This window comes from Patella vulgata, chromosome 5, assembly GCF_932274485.2.
Source record: "Patella vulgata chromosome 5, xgPatVulg1.2, whole genome shotgun sequence".
Classification (NCBI taxonomy): domain Eukaryota; kingdom Metazoa; phylum Mollusca; class Gastropoda; family Patellidae; genus Patella; species Patella vulgata.
In genome coordinates, this window is record NC_065883.2 from 22,490,602 (window position 1) to 22,516,353 (window position 25,752).

Below are 25,752 nucleotides of genomic sequence, written 5' to 3' on the forward strand. Positions count from 1 at the left end.
AATGAAAAATATAACTGATTATTCTACGAATTCCTGCAATATTTTGTTGACTACCACCATTCAGTATATCAATTCAATTTATTCTCATTGTTAAAGTTTTTATTCAGTTTTGTTTAGATGTATGAATGATGGGGTGTTGGGGTTTTGTTACAGTTGGTCTCCCCCAAGGATCAGTATTAGGACCATTATGTTATTTTAATTGTTCAGATGCACCAAATGGCTGTAAATTATGTATTTTATCTTTGTTTTAGGTATTTAAAGAAACTGCTGAACAATGTGATACTTGGTTAGGAACAAAAGAAGCCTTCTTAGCAAATGAGGACTTGGGAGTAAGTTCTTTAGATCATCTGAATAAATGTTGCAATAACCAGTAGGGATCTTTACTATTTAGATTTACAATATAAATACATAGACAATATCAATAAACAAAAAACAGCATTATCACAAGTTTTCTGTTAATTTTAAGTAAAAGAAAACCAAATAAAGATGTGATCATGACAGTTATTTATTGAAAAAAAAATATTTTTTTTCTAGAATACACTTTACAGTGTGGAAGGTTTAATCAAGAAACACGAAGGATTTGAAAAGACAACGAAAGCCCAAGAAGATAGAATAGAAGATTTAAAACAATTTGGTGATGATTTATGTGAGAAAGAACATTATGCCAAGGATGAAATTAAAAAACGATGTCAGTCTGTTTTATCAAGACGTGTTCACATGTGGGAACTTTCCACCCAAAGAAGAAAGAAATTACAAGAATCTCATAATTATCAAATTTTCCTCCGTAATTTATATGAGGTAAATGAAATATTATTTGAATAATTCTTAAGGGGCATTAGATAAAGAGCTGACAGTTCTCGCTATGGTGGTTATAAAATAGATAATGTAAACAGAATATGCTGAAATTTTCAGTCAAATTGCTTCACTCTGAACCGAGATATTAGTGATTCAATTTTAGGCTAACCTCGATCACCATTACTAAAGTTGGTTTTATGATCAACAAAGTCTCGATTATCCATTTTAACATTTAATTATCCATCACAAAATGTATTCAAATCTACTAAATATCGCAGACTAACTATATAATGCATAAAGAGTTGATTATGGTCTGGATAAGTTAATAAATGTCTAAATAACAATTTAGATAACATTTCAGGCCTAAAGGAAGATTTACCTCTTGCATAAAGCATTTTTAGTAATATGGTATATAAAAACTTGTCTTTAGAGACATCATTTTGAACCACGGAGGTGCTTAAAGATGAAATCTATTCTTTCCATTTCAAATCATGAAGAATGTTTCTAAAGGTAGAAATTTTAAAGTTTGTGGATTAATATTTTGTATGTTTTTTGTAGGTATCTGGTTGGATCAATGAGAAGTTACAAGTAGCATTAGATGAATCATACCGGGATCCAACAAATCTCCAAGCTAAATTACAAAAACATCAGGCATTTGAAGCTGAACTCGCAGCCAATAGAAATAGAGTTGATGCAGTCGTGCAGGTTTGTCTCAAATGTATTAATATATATTTTTTGAAAATGTTCCTCATTGTGATCATTTAATTACCTGATAATACGGTAACCGAGTTCTTTTATTCAGCGTTGAATTCATTATTTAATTTGATTATAGGAAGGTCAAGGCTTACTGGATGGTAATCACTATTCTCAAACAGATATTAAGAAACGATTAGAAGAATTAGAGAGAAGTTGGCAGGCGTTGATAGCAGCTAGTGGAGATAAAAAGGATAAACTTCAAGATGCTTACCAGGTATATAACAAATTCATTTCTTAAACCTTAATACAAATTCTCATATTATACTCTTTCTGTAAGGAAATTCTTAATGTAGATCTTTACGTTAGATATTTTGCATTAGATATTTTTACTCATTTCAGGTTCATGATTCATTCTGAGAATGTGTAACTACAAGGGCCGAGTTGAAAACTGTATTGCATTATAACTACTTGCCACGATATATTAAAATTGTGACATGTTTTGGCTGACCTAGTACTTAATTTGTATTTTCTGTTCTATATTTAACCATTTGTTTTGAATATTCCCTGCATTAACTATTTTATTTAAGAAATATGTATGTTTATTTTTCAGGCGTTGTTATTTAATCGTGCAGCTGATGACTTGATGTCATGGATGGATGAAGTTGAGAATCAGCTGATGTCTGAAGATCATGGAAAAGATTTATCATCAGTTAATAATCTACTTAAAAAACATCAAGTTAGTAAATAACATCTTTAAAAGGCATTTAGTGAAAGCGATATATAATAAACTGACAGCTTTATGGATAACATTCACTAGGTTTATTAACTGCAACGTTTCATTGAGGATACTCTCACTGTTATCAAGCAATGACACAATCAAATATATTACAGAAATATACAAATGGATAGCAATAAACTAATTAATAATTTGAAGCCGAAGCTATTCATAAAGCTGTCTGTTATTAAGTTAGTAAATAGTTGATTTTTAACAATAGAAATTGTTTAACAATAGTGAATGTGAAAGCAAAAGCATCATCAAACCGGCCTGGAGCACACTGTCTGCTAATTTTTTTTTTGTAACAGTATTTAATCAGTTTTTGCGACAGGAATATGAGAACAAACTCAGCCCTGTATGTACAATCTTTGTATTATATTGAATTGGGTTGATTTTGTAATCAAAAACTTTATTATTGCCTTGAAATACAAGTAAATTATGTTTGAATAAAATAATTGTTATGAAATAATATTTATTCTTGAACATGTTTTTTTTTCTCAGCAATTAGAACAAGATATATCTAATCATCAAGAGAAAATACAAGATATTCTTGATGCTGTTCAAGTTTTTAAAGAAGCCAAACATTTCTTGAAGATTGATTTACAAGCTAGATCTAAGGAAGTCTCTGAAAGGTATATATACTACAGTCTGTATGCTGAATGGTTATAAAATCACAATCATAGAGATGACAAATTCCTTGTTTTGTTTTTTTTTGCAATCTATTATTTTCTTGCCCAGTATAATATAGGAGGTTTGATTTTATATAATAAATAACAATTTGACTGGTCAGGTACATTATGTCCAGGCTTGATTTTATATAATAGATAACAATTTGTCTGGTCAGGCACATTATGTCCAGGCTTGATTTTATATGAAAGATAACAATTTGACTGGTCAGGTACCTTATGTCCAGGCTTGATTTTATATAAAAGATAACAATTTGACTGGTCAGGTACATTATGTCCAGGCTTGATTTTATATAATAAATAACAATTTGACTGTTAACTTAAAAAGCTTGTAAGCATGATGCAATTATTTTTTTGTTCACATTTTTACCTTTAAGAGTTCATAATGTTACTATGATAGATTTGCTGATTGTAGATTTAGCATGGACTACTTGACTCCTAGTGGGCATATAGGGGACCTGACAAACCTTTGTCCTTGTTTAAACTTGAAACTGAAAAGATAGGCTTGTATTAATTTTATTTTATTTTCAAGGTATCAATCATTGAATGAACCTTGTCACATCCGACGAGATAATCTGGAGGAGGCTTTACGAATGTATCAGTTTTATCGGGATGTGGATGATGAGTTGTCATGGATACAAGATAAACAACCAACCGCAAGTAATACCGACCTTGGTAATTCATTGACTGGAGTTCAAAACCTAATGAAGAAACATCAGGTATGGAAAGTTAGAAGAACATACTTTGAAATTTGTTTTTGTCTCCAGATTAGATTGTTAATTTTCATAGACTATTTGGCGTGGTTTCGATTCCCCGGTTGTACGTGGCAAGGAGTAGGATCACCTGTCCAACCATGTGGGTTTCATCCCACTGCTAAAATGCCCGTTATGCGCAAGTGAGTTATTGAAATAAAATTGAACCATGTTATTCCCGAAATGACCTGGTTTGTGTCGAGTGGATGTTAAACCCCATTTCTCTCTCTCTTTCCATAGGCTATTGTTTTAATTTTAACCATAATCTCCAACAATTTCTAGAAAATTTCAAGTTCCTCCACGTCAAAATGCTACCCTTAATTACAGATTTCTTTGCCAACGTCATCAATGCTGCCTGATATTTCAATAAGGTTTAATAATGGTGAAGTTGTAGTAAATCGTGCAAATTTGTTTACGTTTGGTCGTATTTCTACACTAAGTCTTTGCCATGGACAATTGCTCGTTCTGACTCTACCAATTTGTCATTTGAATGGAGGAGTTTTTAAGAGTTGAATCTAGTAGCTGTCATCGTTTTCTATATATTTTTTATTTAAGTGGTTGGAACATCTCCATGAAGTTACTATTTAGATATAGTCGAATACAAAATATTTCCTGTATTTCATTATAGAACTAACATTAAGTTTTTTTTTTATCAGGCTTTGGAATCCGAAATCATTGCACATGAACCATTGATAGATGCAGTAGCTAGCTCGGCACAGATGATGGTTCGCAGTAAACATTTCGCAAGTCAAGATATACAAAATCGTCTTGATAATCTTCATAAACAGCTACAGGAACTGAAACAAACAACATCCAGTCGTAAACTAAAACTGCAAGCTTCCTTAGAGGCACAGAAGGTAGGGGAGAAGAAGTCCTCCAACATTTGTTTCTATTTATCTAAGAATAGATAAAATAACTTCTAAAAAGCTTAAGTTATTTGAGGTTTCAGAACCTAAAATATTTTGTGAGTATATAAACAAAAGCTTTGAAATATGTACATACATTAAAAAATGTAGATTGTTGAAGTTATGTTTTTATACTTTAGTTCTATACTGAAGTAGCAGAAACTGAATCCTGGATGAATGAGAAAATACCTCAGCTTACAAGTTCTGATTTAGGTAAAGATGAAGATTCTGTTCAGGTAGGTGTTTTTAACTATATTACATGGATTTCATCTTGTTTAAAGGGGATATCTTGAACAAAAGTGAAACAATGTTGATGTGGCCCATTAAAGCATCAGTCTCGATTATTCTCTATGAAACATTGGTGTACCTCAGTCAAAAACCTCTGGTGTTGCTGGAAGTATCTGCTGTGCTGTTCCTAAAAGCTTCTGTGTCAGATAAGTCAGTTGTTCAAATTAATCAAACAATACTTGGTTGATAATATCTACAATTTATTAAGCCCTTGATTTCAGTGTGAAACTACAGAAACCTTATCTTGTTAATCCCTTTGTTTAAAAACAAATTCCTGTTGTTTTTTAATTTCAGGCTTTGATGAAGAAACTTGATGCATTAGAAAGAGATGTAGATAATTTTAGTAATAGTATTGGAGAGTTATCTGCTCTTAGTCGTAGTTTAACAGATAAAGGACATTATGATAGTGAAAATATAAAACAAAAACAGGTAGGTATTTGTTTGATTTTTTGTCCCCTGCGGACTATTAAAATGGGTTCTTCAAATTTACGTTAACAATATTTTTCACATAAAATGTATATTATAAATAGTTGGTCTAATAATTTTTGTGAATATTTGCATAACCATAAACAATTTGAATAATTTTTCCAGGCCGATATTGAACAGAGATATAGTCAATTACAAGATTTAACCAATCAAAGAAGAGTTAAGTTAAATGATAGCAAGAAATTATTTGAATTTTATCGTGAAGCTGATGAGGTCAGTGATTGGATAGAAGATAAAAGTGTTATTGCTGGTTCAGAAGATTATGGTCAAGATTTAGAACATATTGAGGTAACTATTGTCCTTTCTATAGCTAACAATTTAAATAATACTTAAAACCTACATAATTACAAGAATCGTATGACTTCCTTTTGACAACCTGGGGGTTGGTTGGTCTAGTGGTCTGTCATTGAGTCAACTGGTGTGGTTTCTATTCCCCGCTTGAATGTGGCAAGTAGTAGGGCTGCCTGTCCAACCTTGTGTTCCCTTCCACTGCTAAAGACCCCTCTGCGCAAGAAAATTATTGAATTAAAATTGAACCATGTTCCGAAATGACCTAGATTGTGTCGAGTGGAGGTTAAACTCAATTTCTCTCTCGCTCTCTCTCTCTTGACAACCTAAGAAAGAAACATTGGTATTACAAATCTTGTTTTCAGAAAACTAGAACATTTACGTTTCAAAATAACTTAGAATGATGCTTTTAGTATATGTTAAACACATTTTGCTGTAATTGTATTTGGTATGTTCACAGATCTTGCAACAAAAGTTTGAAGATTTTATTCATGACCTCAATTCTAAAGAGGATCGTGTAACGAAGGTGGTTACTATGGGAAAGACAATGATTGACAACAACCATTTTGAAAAGACAAAAATCCAGAAACGATCTGATGAGATTACACAGATGTGGAATGAACTCAAAGAAGTGGCTCAAGCTAGACAAGAGGTAAAACAATATTATATTTTCTACAATATTTATAGTGATCTCATGTATGGACACATTGGGCTGATCTGGAATCATGGTACCGGTAATAAGGGAAATTAATATGGTTTTAGTGTTTGAATATTTGACCTATGTGCAGAGAGATTCTTTGGATTTGATAAGCTGACAGTCACATGGAGTATCAATCTTGATTCCAGAGATAAGTTTATCCTTTCCTTATGTCTGGTAAAACTCGCCGGCCATTTAGAATGTCACATAATGTATTCTTCCATCGGTCACTTCACACGGATCCAAGATGGCGGCTCAAATGTGCATTTCTTCCGAAATTTCATCACATATTTAGCCAAATCACTCACATGTGCGCTAAAAATAGTTCCCGGTAATTCATCAAATCGACTGTTTTCGAAAAAACTTTTGATGTTAAGATGTAGAAAATGTTCCAAGGATCATTAATATGTAACTCATGCAACGAAACGATGACTAATCGGCAGCATTTCATTCTAACAAATCCTGCTAATCAGTAGCCACTGGGGGGGGGGGGGCGATGCTTAGCAACCGATTTCACGCTGATTAATGGCCGGTGAGTTTTACCAGAGGTAAACAAAGGGTAAACTTATCTCTGGGGTTGAGATTGATGGAGTATGCAGAATTTTTCCATTCCATTGAGTGCTTGTATGGGATGCTAGAAATCAGCTTACTCTGCTCATTTGTATGATAGGGTATTCTGATAATAAAATGGGATCGAGTAAGTGGGTGCTACATAGGAAGTATTGTTTGATGATCCAGTGATTACAGGGCTATAACTAATGAAAGATCTAATGCCTGTTGTCTTGTATACTGATCAATAAAATACAAAGATTCCATGGACAAGGTTATGAAATGTATATATTTACACATATAAGATCTATGGATATGTAGAGAGACTGGTATTATATAAAGACGTTATTTTCTATTTTGAACTTAGTCATTAGTCGGAGCTAAAGAAGTCCACATGTATGGTAGGGAAGCAGATGATACTCTGGAATGGATACAAGAAAAAGATCTGATTGTTAGTAGTGATGATTTTGGTCATGATCTAGAAAGTGTTCAGTCACTTATTAGTCGTCATGAAGGGTTAGAGGTAAATAAATATGATCAATTAATATATAAACTTCTATTTTAAGGTGCATTGGCCAAGAAAGTTCAGTGGTCAGGATGGGGGGGGGGGGCTGACAAGGACAGCTATTTAGTTGTTCGGATGGGACTGAAAACCAAGGTTCTGTGTATACACTGCTGTGCACGTTATGGATCTCTTGGCAGTTGGAATTTGATATAAGAGTAGGCCTTAGTGCCACTGTCCAGGCAAAATTTTCGTCATGGCACACTGTATGGCGTATGCCCATCTTCATTAGCCTATTATAGGAGCAGAACAGTAGGACTTTAAATTCAATTTCATTTCTATTTTAAACAATATGAAGAACAACAACCCCAAACCTAATTTTTGCAGTTGAATAATTCCCAGTCAAATGACTATTAAAGTGTAGTGTTTCGTAACAATACATCCATGTTTTAAAAATTTATTTTGAATGTGATTTTGATTGTAGCGTGATTTGGCTGCTATCAGTGAACAGGTTGAAATAATAACAAAAGAAGCTGAGAGGTTGATGGTGTTATATCCTGATGCCCAGGAACACATAGCTAGAAAACATGAAGAGATGGTCCATGCTTGGAACACATTGGTCGAAAAATCATCTCAACGTAAAGAGAAATTACAATCTGCCCTCCAATTACAGATGTACTTCAACGATTATAGAGAATTAACGTAAGTATTATTTTTAAAATGATAAATTTGTGTGGAATATCAAACATGAAGAAATGAAAAGAGTTCACATTGTTTCATTCACAATTATTTAATCCAATTCATTTATATTTTATACATTATGTTGGCCGAGAAAGTTCATCGGGATTTTTCAACGTGGTTTGCCCTTGTCGGTTGTGCAGGGAGGAAGGCCTGACAAGTCTAGTCGTTCGGATGGGATGAAAAACAGGTCCAGTGTACACATTGGCGTGCACGTAAAAGCTCCCTTTGCAATTGGAATTCGATAAGAGAAGGTCGAACTTCCGCTGCTCGGGCAAAATTTTCCTCATAGCACACTGTATGGCTTATGTCCATCTTCAATAGACCAGTCGGAGCAGAACAGTAGGATGTTAAACCACATTTCATTTCATATTTGTTAATTAAATATTGGTACTATTTACACAGTGCATGGATCAGTGAAATGATAGCTATAATAACATCAGATGAATTAGCTAGAGATTTACCAGGTGCAGAATCCATGATAACCAGATATAAAGAACATAAAGTAGAAGTTGACAGTAGAGCTGAGGCTTTTACCAAGTTCCAACATACTGGAGAACTTCTCATCAAAAATGGTCATTTCTTATCAGAAGAAGTAAGTACAGACCATTTTAATTTCATCCATTTTTAAATTACCCAATCAGTGTAAATACTATTTATTTATTTTATCTGGTACATTTATATTATAGCTCAATCTGGTATACAGCATCTGTCTCCATAATCTTGGACATTTTATTTGTTGTCTGGAAATTTTTTGTCTTTTATCAGGATTGCTCTGTTATGTTTTATTATTTAATTGTTTTACTTTTAAATTATAGATCCAGGAGAAGATAACTCAACTTAATGGATCTAGGGAAGGTCTGATCCGAACCATGAATCATCGTAGAAGTTTACATGAACAAAATCTTGAAGCACAGGTAATTATTATTATCTTATCCTAACATCTTTTATACCAAACTATGAACACCATTATATGGTATTTAGAATCTGATTAAAACATAGATCCTATTTCGTTTTATTTTTTTTCTAGTTCAGAATTTCGTTTTACTTGTCTTTACTACACTAGGATCTTGAAGACTTGTTAGATAACCCACGTTATAGTTGATGTGAGGGATTAGCCAATGAAATGGTCTGTTGCGAAGAGTTCTTGGCATACAGTGCACAGAACTGTGGTTGGTTAACCAAATGTCTGATGTCATGGGGTCCAAAGCCACTCGTATGACCCCTGATGCGACCTCCAACTACAACTGGTCAGATCTTCATGTAGTGGAGGTCATCGGAAGTATAAAAAACGAAAATGAAATATATATCTGTATTTTAATCAGATTGTATGTGGACCAATTATGTAAAATATGTTTTGTTTATTTCAGAAATTGAAATATTACATGGAACAGTTAGATGCATGGATGTCGTTACGTGAACCACATCTTAGAGGAAAGAATTACGGTGATTCTATACAAGGTGTAGAAGAACTTCTCAGACGCCATGCAGATTTTGAAAAAACAGTTGATGCCCAAGAACCCAAATTTCAGGCTTTGGATAAACCTTCTGAGGTATTTTATATTTTATAGAATTCTTTATCTTGAAATCTCCTGCTGGAAGAGATAAACATTTGAATTATAATTTGAAATGTCTCTGTAGGGGAGTTGGATGGCTGAATGGTTAGCTTGTGTACGTTGTATCATAAGGTCTGTCATTGAGTCATGTGGCGTGATTTCGATTCCCCGGTTGTACGTGACAAGGAGTAGGGTTGCTTTCAACGTTGTGGATTTTCTCTGGGTCCATTGGTTTCCCCCCGCTGCGAAAGACCCCTACGCGCAAGTGTATTATTGAAATAAGATTGAATCATATGTTTGCCCCGAAATAATCTACTTTGTGTCAAGTGGACGTTAAACCCCATTTTAAAAAAAAAAAAAGAAAATCTTTTATACAGTAGAGAATTAACAAGTTTTGAAATTTAGAAGTTGTCATGACCATTCATAAGCAATGATTTTACCCCATATTTTAGGTTGAGAAGGCATTTGCTCAGCATCGACTACAAGAACAGCAACAACAAGTTCAGGATGAAGCTAAAAGAGAACGAGAACGTCTGGATGACTTGAGACGTAAAGAACAGGACCGTATTCTTGACGTAAGTTTAATAATTGTTGAGTCTTACTGTTCATTCTTGTGTATTTACAGTAGGACAACAACTGATTATAAAATTGACTGTAAATAATAAATACTTTTATTTTGCATGATTTTTGTATTGGCCATTAAGTAATCGCATGATGTGAAGCTTTAAGTGAATAACCCATTGCTAAGTAACATATTGTTATTGTCGTAACCAAACTATTGTTATTATGCATGTACCAAGAACTTTGCAGGCTGCTGATCAACAAATTGAAATTAATTACTATTTTATATCGGAAAAATCAATAGATCAATTAATGTTTTCTAGTACAGATTATAAGCTCTATGAGCTGTAAAATACACTAATAGTGATATCAGTTTTTCTCAAAAGAATGGCCTTACCCTTCCATAGTTTTAGTTGTCCCAGATTTATAATTTTCGCCGGGAGGTTGGATGGCCAAATGGTTAGCATGTATGCGCTGTATCATACGGTCTGTCATTGAGTCAACTGGTGTGGTTTCGATTCCCTGGTTGTACTTGATAAGGAGTAGGGTCGCCTTTCCAACCTCGGTTTTCTCCGGGTCCTCCGGTTTCCTCCCACTGCTAAAGACCCCTACGTGCAAGCAAATTATTGAAATAAAATTGAACCATGTGTTAGTCCAGAAATATCCTAGTTTGTGTCAAGTGGACGTTAAACCCCATTTCTCTCTATAACTTTCACTCCACTTAGGAAATATTTCAAATTTAGTTAAGAATAAATGATATATATTTTCATTATTAAGTCTTATCCCTGAAATGTGGAAAAGAATATATAATATATCATATTATCATTATTAAGTCTTACCCCTGAAATGTGGACATATCACTGGTAAAATTTGGGGAGTTTGGTGTTTTTCTATTTCTTTTAATACACACAAATGAAATTCGAGCATACTTTTTTATTTATTGGAGAGAAGATTTTCAAGCTGTTACTTTAGTCTAATATGAATGTTAATAATTGGCTATAGCATGTTCATTGTTATTTCCATAATATATGATTCTTGGGTAGGATTTTAAATAAATCTTTTGTTCTTATCTCCATTTTTCTGAATATTTAGTCTTGTGACTAAAATTAAATTCAAAGATTTATTGAAAGCGATAAAATTTGAAATGAATCTTTATAGTGAAAATATAAAATCTAAACAAAGTGATATGAAAAGGCTATCATACCCAAGAACTAAGCCATTTTGTTTTATAATGTTTAATCATATACCATATCAAATACAGAGCACAATTTCTTGAAAACTTCAATTAAAATATTTTATCAGATATTTATGAGTATTTATGACATTAATTTAAACATGTAACAAGATTCTGTTATTGAATTATTGAGTTTTTTCAAATATTGTGCTTTGTGGTAGAAATTGTAGAATTGCTGAATTAAAAAGCTTGACATCATATTTTCATTACAGCCTCACAGAAATGTACGTGTTGGTTATGATTTAACGTCATTTACAGCATTTTCATTAAAAATTGCTTGATTCTAACTCACTAATGCATGTTGCTATTCAGAGTTAACAGTTAAAGAAATATTTCTCAAAATGTTTTTATTTTGAATTTTAAATATCTCTTTTTGATCATTATTTTAAATCATAGATATAAATTCCAAACATATAGAAATATTTCTAGAATTGTGTGTGTATTGTATATAAATGTATTTGATTTAATTTGTGCTGTGGCTACTATAATCATCGCAAATGATAATATATAATAATAATAAATTGTCTTATTTAGCGCTAAATTATGTTCGCTGGTCATTTCTAAGCGCTTCACATTGAGGTCTACTATTTGTTCTTGCACAGATATTTAGTAAACAGATGTGTCTTTATAATTCAAGAGCTTATTCACAATGCTTGTAATCCTTCATCGATGTGTAAATTGTTGTAGCCACATCACTCTTAAGGTCATATTTAATAGCAAGTTTCTCCCATACCATTAGTCTTTGTAATGGTATTTTAATTTGCTTTTGAAAATTGCCATATTTTGAAGCGTTTTATTGGTGGTATGGTATGAAGTTGTTTTGCTTCATCTTGTGTGTTGTGTTTTATATATATATATATAGAGTTCAGGAGAATACCAGTCACTTTATTTCTTGTTAAGACAACGGTTCTCAATGAAGAGAAAATCCTTAATGGAAATGATTTTGTGCTATTGTGGGTTTTCTCTGTGTCCTCCGGTTTCCTCCCACTGCTAAACACCACTACGCGCAAGTGGATTATTGAAATAAAATTAAACCATATGTTAGTCCCAAAATGACCTTGTTTGTGTCGAGTGGACGTTAAACCCCATTTCTCTCTCTCTCTCTCTCACATGATTTAAGGCTCAACTTTTGAAAAGAAATATCACATTAATGAAAAAAAAACCTGTAATAATATTAAACAAGAAGTAATTAGACATGGTATCTATGTATGTTTGTTGTGTTGTATGATTGTTGGTATAGATGTAATTAATATTACATCATTTTCAGATAATTGTTTGTGATCGTAATTGTGCAAAATGCGATGGACTGACAGGGGAAGTAATCCTATTGATTTAAAATCAAAGTGTTGACTTGGACATTGATTTATCATATATTAATTGTTGCAAGAAATATACAGAGAATAAAATATTCAATGTATAAAGATTGCTTCATCTAGTTCCGATAGGTGAATATATCCCACATGCAAAAAGTGTTGAATATATCCCACATGCAAAAAGTGGTGAATCCCACATGCAAAAAATGGTGAATATATCCCACATACAAAAAGTAGTGAATCCCACAGGCAAAAAATGGTGAAATTATCCCACATGCAAAAAGTGGTGAATATATCCCACATTCAAAAAGTGTTGAATATATCCTGTATGCAAAAAGTGGTGAATATATCCCACATGCAAAAAGTGTTGAATATATCCCACATGCAAAAAATTAGCGTTGTCAAGGTGTGCACCAGTGTTTGTGAAAATATTCATGTGTGACAAAGTTTTACATTTTGGATTTATGGATGTGTTGTAGGTGATACCAGGACGCATCACATTGTATAAACATTTTGCACAGTTATTACAATTGTTATAATCCTATTCATGCATGATGTATTATATAAGCAAGAGGTACCGGTACATTTTATTTTTCGAGGATTGCCTGAAGACATTTATTTTAAATATTAGCATGGCCTGTTAGATTATTATAGTGCCTTGATTTTATTGTTCTTTATTTTTATTTATTTTTTTTTGTATTCATCAAAAGATAATCTTTATTTTGAAATTTCCAACTCCCATTTTGTTCCTTTAAGTCTTGAAACATAATAATACTAATAGGGCTTATCTTTTTTTTGATCCAGCTATTTTTCGTCCATTTTATTTACACTCTTTGAAAGAAATTTTTTTTTTAAATATATCTAATGGTTTTGCAGTCAGTGGGATTATCATCCTATATGGTAAAATTTAAATATCTTTGAAATTAAGCCATCAACCTTATATAATGTGTGAAAATCTCAGCATTTCCTAATGTGTGAAACTTCTCCCCTGCTCAATATAATATTGCACAAAATAAAACTTTTAAAATAAAAATTCATTAAATGATTTTAAAAATATATAATTTTTTAAATAAAAATAGTGGAAGTCAACATAGCTTTTAAAAGAAGAGATATCTTCATTTTTGTTAACATAACCAATTACAGTATGAAAATGACTATAACCAAAGAAAGTGATAAATATTAGATTTATATAATTTTTTCAACTTTCATTTTGCACCATTTTCTATCAAACCTTTTATATACCAATCCATATATTTACCTTTCCTTCAGTCAAATCATCCCAGACATATCCCGATACGCTTTGCAAATGAAAGATTTGCATTCCTTATTTTAAAATCCTATCATTTTTCATACTTAATCACTATATATATCTTCATACAGCAGTCATACCATTCATCTGTTTATATGTTATTAGCCCAGTTGAAGCAGAACATTAGGACGTTAAACTCCATTTCATTTGTTTATATGTTCATCATTGATCAGGGGATCAAGTGGGTAAGACGCTGGCTCGCTAGCCTGAAGGTCGGGTGTTAGATCCCTGCATTGACCAAGAAAGTTCACCCAGATTTTCCGGCGTGGTTTCCTCTTGTCAGTGATGCAGGATGGAGGGCCTGACAAGGACAGCTGTCTAGTCGTTCGGATGGGACGAAAAACCGAGGTCCCGTGTACACATTGGCGTGCACGTAAAAGATCCCTTGGCAGTTGGAATTCGATATAAGAGTAGGCCGTAGCGCCGCTGCCCGGGCAAAATTTCCCTCATAGCACACTGTATGGCGTATGCCCGTCTTCATTAGCCCAGGTTAGGAGCAGAACAGTAGGACGTTAAACTCCATTTCATTTCATTTGTTTATATGTTCATCAGTGGGAGAGTGTGTTAAGAAACAGGGCCAGTGGGGTATTTGTAAATGTCTTGTGTGTTATCTTTTACCAGCTGTGTTAAGCTGTAAAATCACTGTGTCATATTTTTGGTTAATTTTTGATATTTTACTAAAATAAAAATATGCTGTAATTGACAATAATAACTTGCTTTTATAACTTGCACATTTAAAATTATTTTCACTTAATAATAGCCTAAAAGTAATTATGTCTAACTTGTGTTACGTGTACCGCTTATTTTGTTTCGTAAATGTGGAAGATGTTCGTAGCATATCAAGTATACTGGTATTTATTCATAAAATGTGGGCACCTCTAATCCAACTGATATTACCTTAATATCAAATTAAATTACATGTAATAATTAAATAGTTTTCGTTAAGAAATCTGATCTTAACATGAGTGGTTGAAATTTCGTCCCCAACCTTAGGTTTATATTTCCCTACATTAAACCTTCAATCCCAAGATCTTTAAATCAATTTTCTCTCTTTGCATGTAAATTTTTTTTTTGTTTTGCATAGTATGTTTAGGTCGATATCATTAAGCCTGTTTCTGGCTAGAGCTAGTTACTTTTATATGTTTTGAAACAAAACTAATAGAAAAACAGAATAAAAATAATCAAATTTTAATTAATGGAACTAATAGGATCAATTTGATATCAAGAATTATTTATGAATATTATATATATGTTATTTAGAAAAGGCTTAAATTGCTAAATTAATATAATATGCTGTTTATTTAGAACATTGACAAGGGAACTATATAATAAGCTTATAACAAGGCTTATTTTGCATGAAATGCTTTTTATTTTTGATTTTACGCAGTAGAAAAATACATGTAAATAACTAGTAACAAATTCACCCATTCTGTTGTAAAACATAACAATGAGAACAGGTAAACTATTAGATGTATAATTCTATAAATATATCTTATTTGATATTTATCTGATTGTATCCAATACAGGAACGAAAGAAAGAAGAAGATCAACGTAAAGCTCGTGAAATCAGTCTTCGTCGGCAGCGTGAAGGCAGTTCAGAAAATGAAGAAGACAGGGGGTAATTATTACTGATTTTATTTGGAAAAAAACATTTGATAAGTGAAAGCCCATCCAATACTAGGGGGATTGGGTGTCCAAATTGTTAACTTGGATCATAAGATCTGTCATTGAATTAAGCGGCATGGTTTCGATTCTCTGCTTGTAATTGACAACCTCGTGGGTTTTCTCTTTGCCCTTTGGTTTCCTCCCACTGCTCAAAGACCCCTATCTGAGCAAGCGAATTATTGAAATAAAATTGAACCATAAATTGTGTTGAGTGGAGGTTAAACCCCCTCTTTCTCTCTCTCCCTCCATCCAATCCAATACAGCAGGTTGTTTAGGGATTTGCAATGTGCAAGGATAATAGTGAAGAAAACTGGTGCATGGATTAATCTTGTAACAGGAAAAATTGTTTTACTATCATTGGTTGTATGTCCACAGAAGATCGTTACCAGATCAGATCATTGGTTGTATGTCCACAGAAGATCGTTACCAGATCAGATCATTGGTTTATGTCCACAGAAGATCTTTACCAGATCAGATCATTGGTTGAATGTCCACAGAAGATCTTTTTCAAAAAACACTCTCTCTCTAACCTATTTTGGTTTTATCACATTCGAATAAAAAAAATTTTGAATTAAAAATTTTGTTTTTTTACTATTAGAGTTTTTGTTGGATGAATGCTGATCAATGTTCTTATGATGTACATTTAAAAAGTATGATTAAATTTTGTATTTCTTTCAGACAAGATGATGGACAATTGGATAGATCTGTTGTTAAAAATCTTATAGTTGCTAGGTCACAAAGTATCAAAATGGCAGGAAGACCAGAAAACAATATGAGTGTTCGACAAGATCAATCATTATCACCTTTAACCAAGGCTACAGAATTTACATTCTCAGGATCAGTAGACGATGAAGATTTGGACATCCAGAAACCTCATGATGCTAGTGTTGAAGAAGAGGGTGATGTGCCAAGTCTTCCATCGTTACCTCCTCCACCCAAGTCAACAAATCAGAGAGATGACCTAAACACAAGTTCTGAAATGATCAACAACACTCCTTCCCCTGCATCGCCAGGAATTTCTAAAAAAGAAAAGCTTACTTCACCACCCCTGAGTCCAAAACAAAAACGTGTAGATAATTTGAAAGACGAAAAGAAATCAAAACGAACGCCCAGCTTTAATATTCGGAGAAAGACTAGAAGCTTTAAAAAGGAATATAAATTACCGGAAACTTTACCACCTGTTGCTATGGAGGGTACGCTGGACAGGAAACTAGAATTACAGAGTGGAGGTAAAAAAGCCACGATACGTTCCTGGAAACAATTCTACACAGTGATGTTTGGTCAACTTCTGTGTTTCTTTAAGGATAAAGAAGGTAAGGAGCCTTTATGGTGTACAAACAGATAAAATCTTATTATTCTATGGCCAATTATATCCATTTCTGTTCTTACCTCTCAAATAACATACTATGATATCCAGTTAGACTCTCCATTTTGAATGACGATCTGTGGAATTTTAGTCCTTTAAATGTATTTAGCAATCTGATTAAAACACAGATCCTATTTCGTTTTGTTTTTTATATTTCAAAATTTCGTTTTATTCGTCTTTACTACACTAGGATCTAGAAGAGTTGTTATATAACCCACATTCTGGATGATATGAGAGATTAGCCAATGAAACTCTGTTACGGCGAGTTTTTGGCGTGAGGTACAAAGAACTTTGGGTAAACCACTAGAAACGTCAACGCTGATTGATTAATCAATGTCTGACGTCAAAAGGTCAAAAGCCACTCGTATGCCCCCTGATGCAACCTTCCACAACAACCGGTCAGATCTTCATGTAGTGTAGACCATCGAAAGTATAAAAAAAATGAAACCAATATAGATCTATAGGGCCTATTTTAATCAGATTGTATATAGAGAATCTCCTACAAGTCTTTTTTGATATCAAAAAATATAAACACAAGTCGACGAGTGTTGATATTTTTTTAAATCAAAAAGACGAGTAGGAGATTTAATTTATCACCCAATCCCTTCTTACATGCACAAATAAATAAATATAATTCTTTGCTATAGATTTCACTTTTACTGAACCTGATTACATTACGGCGTAGTGATACATCATTTTTTGACAGCAATTCAACCATTGCAAAGTCCTTTATATTGACTCAGTGTTTCCATCAAGGTCAATTAAAATAAAAATAGTTCCTTTTTAATAAGAAAGAAGTTAATAAAAAAAATATGAACTTTATCACACAAGCGATATCTACTGTAGAATGTATTATTGGGTGATAAATTTAGTTATCCAACTAATGAGTCTGTAGGAAGACCGAAGAAAGTTTAGAAGAAAAACGGATACAGAAATATATAATGCGTAAAAAGCTTACCAATGTCATATGTTCAAACTTTTAATCAGGGAATAAAAACATTACTTATTCAAATCTCATGAAAATGTATGAATAATAGTTATTTTTAATTTGATTTTAGCAATTAGTGAAAGTAAACAGGCAGCAGCACCACCAGTTAATATACATCAAGCATCATGTGAAATAGCTAAAGACTATACCAAAAAGAAAAATGTACTACGAGTTAAAACTGCGGATGGTGCTGAATTTTTATTGGAGATTCACAATGAAGAAGAATTAAATGATTGGTTAAATAAAATAACTTATCATGCAGGTAATATATAACAACTATTCACATAATATGTCTGACGTCCTTGAATTGTAAATTTTCAGTTTTGTGATACAAAAGATACAGAAAACGATAGTGGTGCATGGCGAGAGGGGGTTGTGTGGGGTGGGGTGGGGGGTTAAAGAGTTGAAGTGGGAAATAGGTTTGTGGCATGAATTTTTTCTATCTCCAATTAGCCTACAGATAAAACTGTGATGTATAAATCCATATATATTTTGTAGTCTTTAAATAGATTGTCCATATGTAACAAAATGGATTATTTCAAGTAAACCCTAAAGTGATAAAGATAATAAACAATATATCATCAAACTATTGTTCTCTCATAGGGTGTTTAGGGATGTACTGATTGGAGATCATGGACCAATTGCAAGCTGCCATCTTGGCAAATTCTTGACACTGTGAAACTCGTTAATTGGTCTCTTTCAAATCTTCTAAGTCTTATAATATTATTATGAACATGTAAATAATAATTGAATATATTTAAATGTCTTTACACTGATATTATTAATGAAAATACTTATTAACAAGCACTATTATAATGTTGATTGTATAATTTTTTTAAATTAATGAATAGGAAACTGTTGATATTCATTATACTGAATAAGAAACGAATAGTGTTTCTTTCTTCAACTTTTTAATTTTCATATCTATAAGATGAGAGCAGGTCATCAATTGGAATTTATAAAGATATAAATTATATAATTCATCTTTTATGTTTTTGATGTCAACAGATACGTATTTTTATCAGCATTATATATGTTATAAATGCACAGATTGTGGGTTCTAAAATACAGTTTGTATTTTATGACATTAATTGGGTTTTTTTTTTTTTTGAATAGCAGAATATTTTTGTGTGTTTTGATAATAGCATCACAATGTAGACATTTATGCTGTGCACCATTTTAAATTTCAAATATCTTTTATTAACACTGTTATTAAAATAAGTTTTGGACTAATTCATTATAATGGGATGTGAATGTTAAAGGAATATTTTTCTACACTTTACTCCATTACTGGTCTGTCATATTTCACCTATTTTTAATGTACAATATTTTTTGAGATGCACTTACTAATCTAGAATACTTTTAAAAGTCCATCTAAATCCTCACGGAAAATAACCAATTCTTCATTCCCTACCTTATAACACTAACTCGCTCTTCGATTCCAGAACAGCCTCCAATGTTTCCAGCATTGGAATTATATCAAAATAGCTCGGAACTGGATGAAAGTGTTGGAGATGCAGGTGAAGTCTTGAACAAAGTCTTTTTTTTTTACAAACATTGCTTGCTGTTACATGTTGAAGGGCACTTAGAATTTAGACACAATTTTTGTGCATTTTTGATTTTTTTTTTTTTTTCTTTTTTTTTGATTATTTTTTGTTCACTGCTTTTGTCTTTTATTTTCCTAATTGGTTTGTTGTTTTTCCTTGTCGTGTCTCTTCTTTTCCTTTTGCACACAGTTTGACTACACAGCACCTCAATTTACAAATTATTGCAATTGTTCTTATCGCATAGATGGGTAATTGGTACATAATGATAAGATTAGGGCTTTAAAGATGCATTCCCACAAAAGTATTTATCAAGTGGTTATTTCTAATAAAAGTATGGCAATTTTGGTATATATGGAAAGTATAGACGCCCAATCTTGCTACAAAAATACTGGATTCCCTGAAAATCACCCATGGAGCCCGCACAGGACAAAAATTAGAGGGTGTCACTAAGTGACATCAAATGTTACACGCATAGATTGTCTGACCTCTTTGCATTAGGGAGCGATTAATGTATATATTGATAAACATGATGTCGAGCGGAGGTGGAAAAGGTGAGAGACTTAAACGTACAACACTGAGACTAAACTGCGGGGATAATCCTAGAATTTACTTAGGCTTTGATATTTATGGTGATGAACAGTGATGTATTCTCCCTTGGATTTGCTAGATACCGCAACCGCGAAGTCACGTGACAAACCCGATTTCTTTAAATATAATTTTCATAGCTTGCGTTATTTCCTCGCAAATACAATATTTTGAGAGGGATTTGAAGCAAATATATCATCAAATCACCCAGTTTGTACATGGGAAGGCATCTTTGATATATATTGTTAGCAGTTTGAAACCAGTTTTATTTTGCAAGCTTTTATTTAAGCTTTATTACGCAGATTGCTATATGGTTAAGGGCGTTTTATTCTTGGTTTACAGTATTTTTTCATAGTTTGGTTTGAAAGATATACTTGTAGATTAAATGCATTAATTTATGCATGATATCTAGGATGGAAATATATAGAAATGCTTAGAGAATAGGATCATTATCTTTCCTCCTTATGACCTTAATCAAGTAGAATGATTGGGAGGACAGCACCACACACAATAATCAACAAACACAAAACCTAGACACAAACATACTGACACTACTCCTGAGCATTAACAGACTAGAGATTGCATAATGAATTATATTTTCTTATTAGAAAATCGTTTAATTAAAATGGAAGATTATATAATCTTGAAAATGGAAACGGCAAAACTCTTCAGTAACAAAGTTTTTAGCCTGGAATAATTCTGTGGAATTCTTGTACAGTTATTTATAACCATTGAAAAATCAAATTTCAAGAAAATTTCTCTTATTTAAAAAAAAAAAAATATATGTTGCTTTTATCGTCAATTAATATTCTGTCTGTTTTAGTAGACAAACTTGATTTGTCAACTAACTCAAAATGCTTCCAGCTTTAACCTAAGGAATAAATATGAAAATTATAAGATTTATAGCTGATTTAGAATATTTTGATATTACAGATTTGTCTCTTACGTTAAATATTTGATATCAGGAATATGATTAGATAGTAGATTTATATATTGTGGTTTGATATTGGAATGTCAATGAGTATAAGAAACAATTGTCTAGACTTGTAAAATTGTTCTGAGTTATAAAATAGCTATTTAATATTAAGTTTGTAGTGAACAAATTCTATGTATGGTTGTACCAGAATGGATATCTTATTTAAATCACAAACAGCATGATATAACCCAGCTGTCTTATTTGTTGCATTGTGTATCATAGACCTAATTTTGTAGTATTAGATTTTGGCTTTGTAAAGAGCTTTTAGTCGAGTTAAATGTATCATAGTTTGAAATAATTTCTAACAATCCCTAGTCTTTGTGTAGTTTGTTGTAACTCTGTTTATTAGATTTTTTAAAAAACGACATATCAAATTTTTACGGCATTTTAATTTATAATTTTTATCCCATAGCATTGGAACCTTCAGAACAGTTTACTAAATTTGAAGGGGAATCCGCTAGTCCACAGCGCAGTGTAAGCCCACAACGAACGACGAGTCCACAGCGAGATGAAAAACAACAAAATAGAATGTCAATAGTACCTGAAGATGGTGTTAAAGAATCTGAACAACAGAAAGATGTAACAGATGGAAAGAAAACACCAGTGACATCACCTGGTGCTGTTAGTTCTAAATCAGGTAAAGAGCTAGAACAAAACCAATTTAATTTAAGTTCTCCTGGGTCTTGGTACAAAAATAACCACTCAATTTTTTTTTGTTTATTATTATTTAAAAACTTTGAAACTAAAAGGCTTTGAGACAAGAGCAACCATGTATTTTCTGTTCTTAAATTTGTTTCTTCTCAGAAGAATAAAGAAGGACAACTTGCATGAATAAGTGTTCCTGGAAGAACAAAAATTCAAATTGGTGTGGCCTGAGTAGTTAACAAAATATTTTGAAGTAGAACTTTTGTTAAAATTATTAATCCAATTAATCTGCAATTTAGAGATGGAGTAAGTCAAAATTATATAGAGCCAATCCTTTATAATGTAATATACAAAATGGATACCAGCTAAGCCAAATATTGCCAGTGTTTCTTTTATCTCTCATTATAATTAATATTTTCAGATGATTCTTCATTACCAGTCACCAGTCCATCTTCACAATCATATATATCAGATGGTAAGATATTTCTTTAATAACATTATCCTTTCAACAATTCAATTATGGGCTGTGAATAGTAAATTCTCATGCCTTTGACCAGAATATGGGAATGATAAATGGGATTTAAAGTCCACTCGATACAAACTAAGTCATTTTCTGACTAACATAATATGGTAAAATTTATTTCAATAATTCGCTGACACGTAGGGGTGTTTAGCAATAGGTGCAAACTATCGGACCTAGAGAAAAACCACGAGGTTGTCACATACTCAATGACAGATACTGTGACCTAACACACGCACGTTGATCCCTCTGTAACTGTATACATATACCGGTAACTGGATTACTATAACATATTTCTTTATAATTAAATTTATTTATTTTTTTATAGGTCAGAATGGTGATGATGTTCAAGTAAGTATATATGAATCTAGTAAATTAGTCTAGTACCAACCGTAAAATCATTATGTTTACAAAGCTAAATTAAAAAATTGGAACAAAAAACAGTTTGGAATAATAATATCCTGCCTTCTGCAGCAATAGTTTTAATATATAACACAACATAAAATAATTTTCATTCTGTTTTATAGATGCGATCGAAAGGAGGTGCTTCCATTAGACCAGTGTCAGAACCAGTCGGACAATTTGCTGATGATGGTAAATCCGATAAAAAGAAAAGTCATTCCGTGTTTGGATTTTTAAAGAAAAAGAAGGAGAAAGATTCCAAAGATGCATATAAAGATTTGAAAAAAGATAGAGTTTAGAATAAACAGTAGATATTTACAAAAGTAATTATTAGGTATTAAGAAATCGGTATGGATAATGAACATGTATGACCTGAACTAGGTTAATTCAGTAGCAATAGAAATTATTTTCATACAGATTCAGAGGTCATATATACAGTAAATATGAGTAGGACAATCTAGAAGATAAATATTTTGGTTAACTGGTTTCGATTGCTATGGTGTATGTCCATCATTCAACAATAATAATACCAAACACACACTTAATAGACACATATCATGTGATAGTGAATCGAATTTTGACTTTCGCTAAAAGGTCATACACCGCATTTATGTCACTGTACAAAATATTAGCATAATTTTTTTTCATCACTTTATATATTACGTTGTATAATGTAGCTCAAGATAAAATTGTAGATTTCTGATATAGTATATTATTTACATACTTTTATTTTTGTAGTTTTGTTATAAATTTGTCCATTATAAGCTTTTGTTGTCAGATATATATGTCTCTAATTGTAAATTAAGCAATACGATTAATATGGCACTTGATCACTTGTTTTTGTATACAATTCTATATTGATCACAGGAATATAGTTAGTATATAAATAGTTAGGGTTACCATACCCCCTTTGATAGCTTATCTAAATCACTCTTTCAAAGACTTGATTATTAAGTTTGGCTTTTGAAGGGCGTTTCAAATCTATGATGAACAAAATGGTTGTGTTTAGTGCTTTCACTGTTATAGGTGTAATTGTTATAACTAGTAGTTATATTATTATGTGTAGAAACTTGACATTTATTTCACTTAAAAGCTATTCCATAATTAAATGTATCCCGAACATGAATTGTCCAGCACAGTAGAAAAATGTATTTCATATGAACACTGGGCATCACAAAAGTGCACTTATTCAGTTCATGCCATCCTTTATATTTTTTCTATCTAGAGTCGGTTGTTGAAAACTCGGTTATTTTAACGAATTTCCGACAGGCCCCCAATGATAGGCCCCACTTCCCTCCAACTCTAAAATATTTTATAGAATTCTAAAGAAAACTAAACTGGTATTCTATTGTACTTTTTGCTAAGGGTATACTTTGACTGACAGCTGACGTATGCCATTGTTAAACAAATAAGGGAGCCTAACATCTTCTTTAAATATAACAAATTTGTCAATTAGATTTGTTTTTTTCTAGCCGTTATTAAGAAATAGTTTTTGATACAATTTACAAATTTGTACACCGTCCACACATAGCATATACATTCCTTGACAAATTGTAGAACAGATTTTTAATTGTGAACAAGTATTTTACTGTTATAATCTTTGAAGATTTTACGGACAAGTTCATCAAGTGAGTTACAATAGATGATACATCATGGTTTATATTAAGGATAAGAATAAATGTAAAATTCAATAGTTGTAACACAAAAATAATATCAGTGATATTTTTACTATTATTGTATAGTATGGAAGTTGGTGCTGCATTTGTATTCATTAATTTTAAGAAAATATTTAATTAGATTTGAACAAATTAATATTTGTTAAATTTCATAGTTTGTTACAGAATTTATCTAATTAGAGAAAAGCTATTAAACAGTGCTAAAGAACATGTTAGAAATATTTTTATTTATTTAATGCATTTATAGCTTTTTTGTACCAAATTGTGATTGGTTTTCATATATTTTGCTAAATCAAGTCAATCATTTGATTGACCGAACAAATCATTTATCTCATGCAGTTGGTTACTTAGACCAAAGTTAAAGTCAGATCGTAAGAGTCTGATAGTTATATGCAATATTTGGGACCAAAACTCATTAGCTTTTGCTTTTAATTTTTCTATAATTATTTACATTATATTATGTATTTAAAAGGCTGGCTATAAAAGGACCAATAACAATAGATGTTAATTTTTTTCTGGATATATCATTAACACAATGTACAGGAAAAAGTTTTGTATATTATTAACAGATTTATTATACAATAATAATAGGATATATTAAAATATGTTCAACAGTATAAATGATCTGTGTTTTTATCTCGCAAACACAGTATACTTCATAAGTTCATGGAAGCAGTGGTGGCTCAGTGAATAAGGTACTGGCTCAATAACCAGGATATCCTCCTATACACAGGTCGCAATTCTATGGAATACAAATACTGCTATGTTTCGAATAGGCTTCTCTAGTCGGTATTGAGCAATTATAAAATATATTCAGACAATGTATACATGTACATGCAGAAAACAAACAACACTTGTTTAATGCTGACCAACCAGAGACCCTTGAAGGAAACTTAACTTAACGTAATATAATTGTTTTCGTCAGTGGTGACAAGGAAGTGTCTAGTCATTCGGTGAGGACGAAAAACCAAGGTCCCTTGTTTATATTGGACTGAATGAAAAAGAACAACTGACAGTTGGAATGCGAAAAGCAAATTTTCCCTCATATCACACTGGATGGCATATGTATTCATTAGCCCAGTCCATGCATAAACATATGACGTTAAAGCCCATTTTATTTCATAAGTCCATCCAATCAAATTTAATTTTACATTTATCTCAAAGGAGATGGGTATTAGTTTTAATATGGGTCCATATATCATTTACTGATACAGAAGATCCTGCAAATGCAGTGGGTAATGCATCCATTAGC

General features: G+C 32.1%; 1 protein-coding gene across 2 annotated transcripts in view; it reads left to right on the forward strand.

Moving 5' to 3' along the window:
• The window catches only part of LOC126821544 (spectrin beta chain, non-erythrocytic 2), a 135,289-nt gene extending 110,579 nt beyond the window's left edge, over positions 1-24,710 (forward strand). The window contains exons 63-88 of one of the 2 annotated variants that reach the window (XM_056100749.1): positions 252-329; positions 535-798; positions 1,354-1,500; positions 1,628-1,765; positions 2,102-2,227; positions 2,768-2,898; positions 3,485-3,671; positions 4,361-4,561; positions 4,750-4,845; positions 5,192-5,326; positions 5,489-5,671; positions 6,132-6,323; positions 7,285-7,440; positions 7,904-8,121; positions 8,563-8,752; positions 8,976-9,074; positions 9,528-9,710; positions 10,166-10,288; positions 15,657-15,748; positions 16,474-17,108; positions 18,220-18,411; positions 19,595-19,669; positions 21,670-21,894; positions 22,324-22,377; positions 22,751-22,773; positions 22,950-24,710. In XM_056100749.1, the coding sequence (XP_055956724.1) occupies positions 252-329; positions 535-798; positions 1,354-1,500; positions 1,628-1,765; positions 2,102-2,227; positions 2,768-2,898; positions 3,485-3,671; positions 4,361-4,561; positions 4,750-4,845; positions 5,192-5,326; positions 5,489-5,671; positions 6,132-6,323; positions 7,285-7,440; positions 7,904-8,121; positions 8,563-8,752; positions 8,976-9,074; positions 9,528-9,710; positions 10,166-10,288; positions 15,657-15,748; positions 16,474-17,108; positions 18,220-18,411; positions 19,595-19,669; positions 21,670-21,894; positions 22,324-22,377; positions 22,751-22,773; positions 22,950-23,123 (4,317 nt within the window). In that variant the 3' untranslated portion in view covers positions 23,124-24,710. The remainder of the gene's footprint in view (positions 1-251; positions 330-534; positions 799-1,353; positions 1,501-1,627; positions 1,766-2,101; positions 2,228-2,767; positions 2,899-3,484; positions 3,672-4,360; positions 4,562-4,749; positions 4,846-5,191; positions 5,327-5,488; positions 5,672-6,131; positions 6,324-7,284; positions 7,441-7,903; positions 8,122-8,562; positions 8,753-8,975; positions 9,075-9,527; positions 9,711-10,165; positions 10,289-15,656; positions 15,749-16,473; positions 17,109-18,219; positions 18,412-19,594; positions 19,670-21,669; positions 21,895-22,323; positions 22,378-22,750; positions 22,774-22,949) is intronic. The other variant, XM_056100750.1, reaches the window with a different exon arrangement.
• Positions 24,711-25,752: the final 1,042 nt, after the last annotated feature.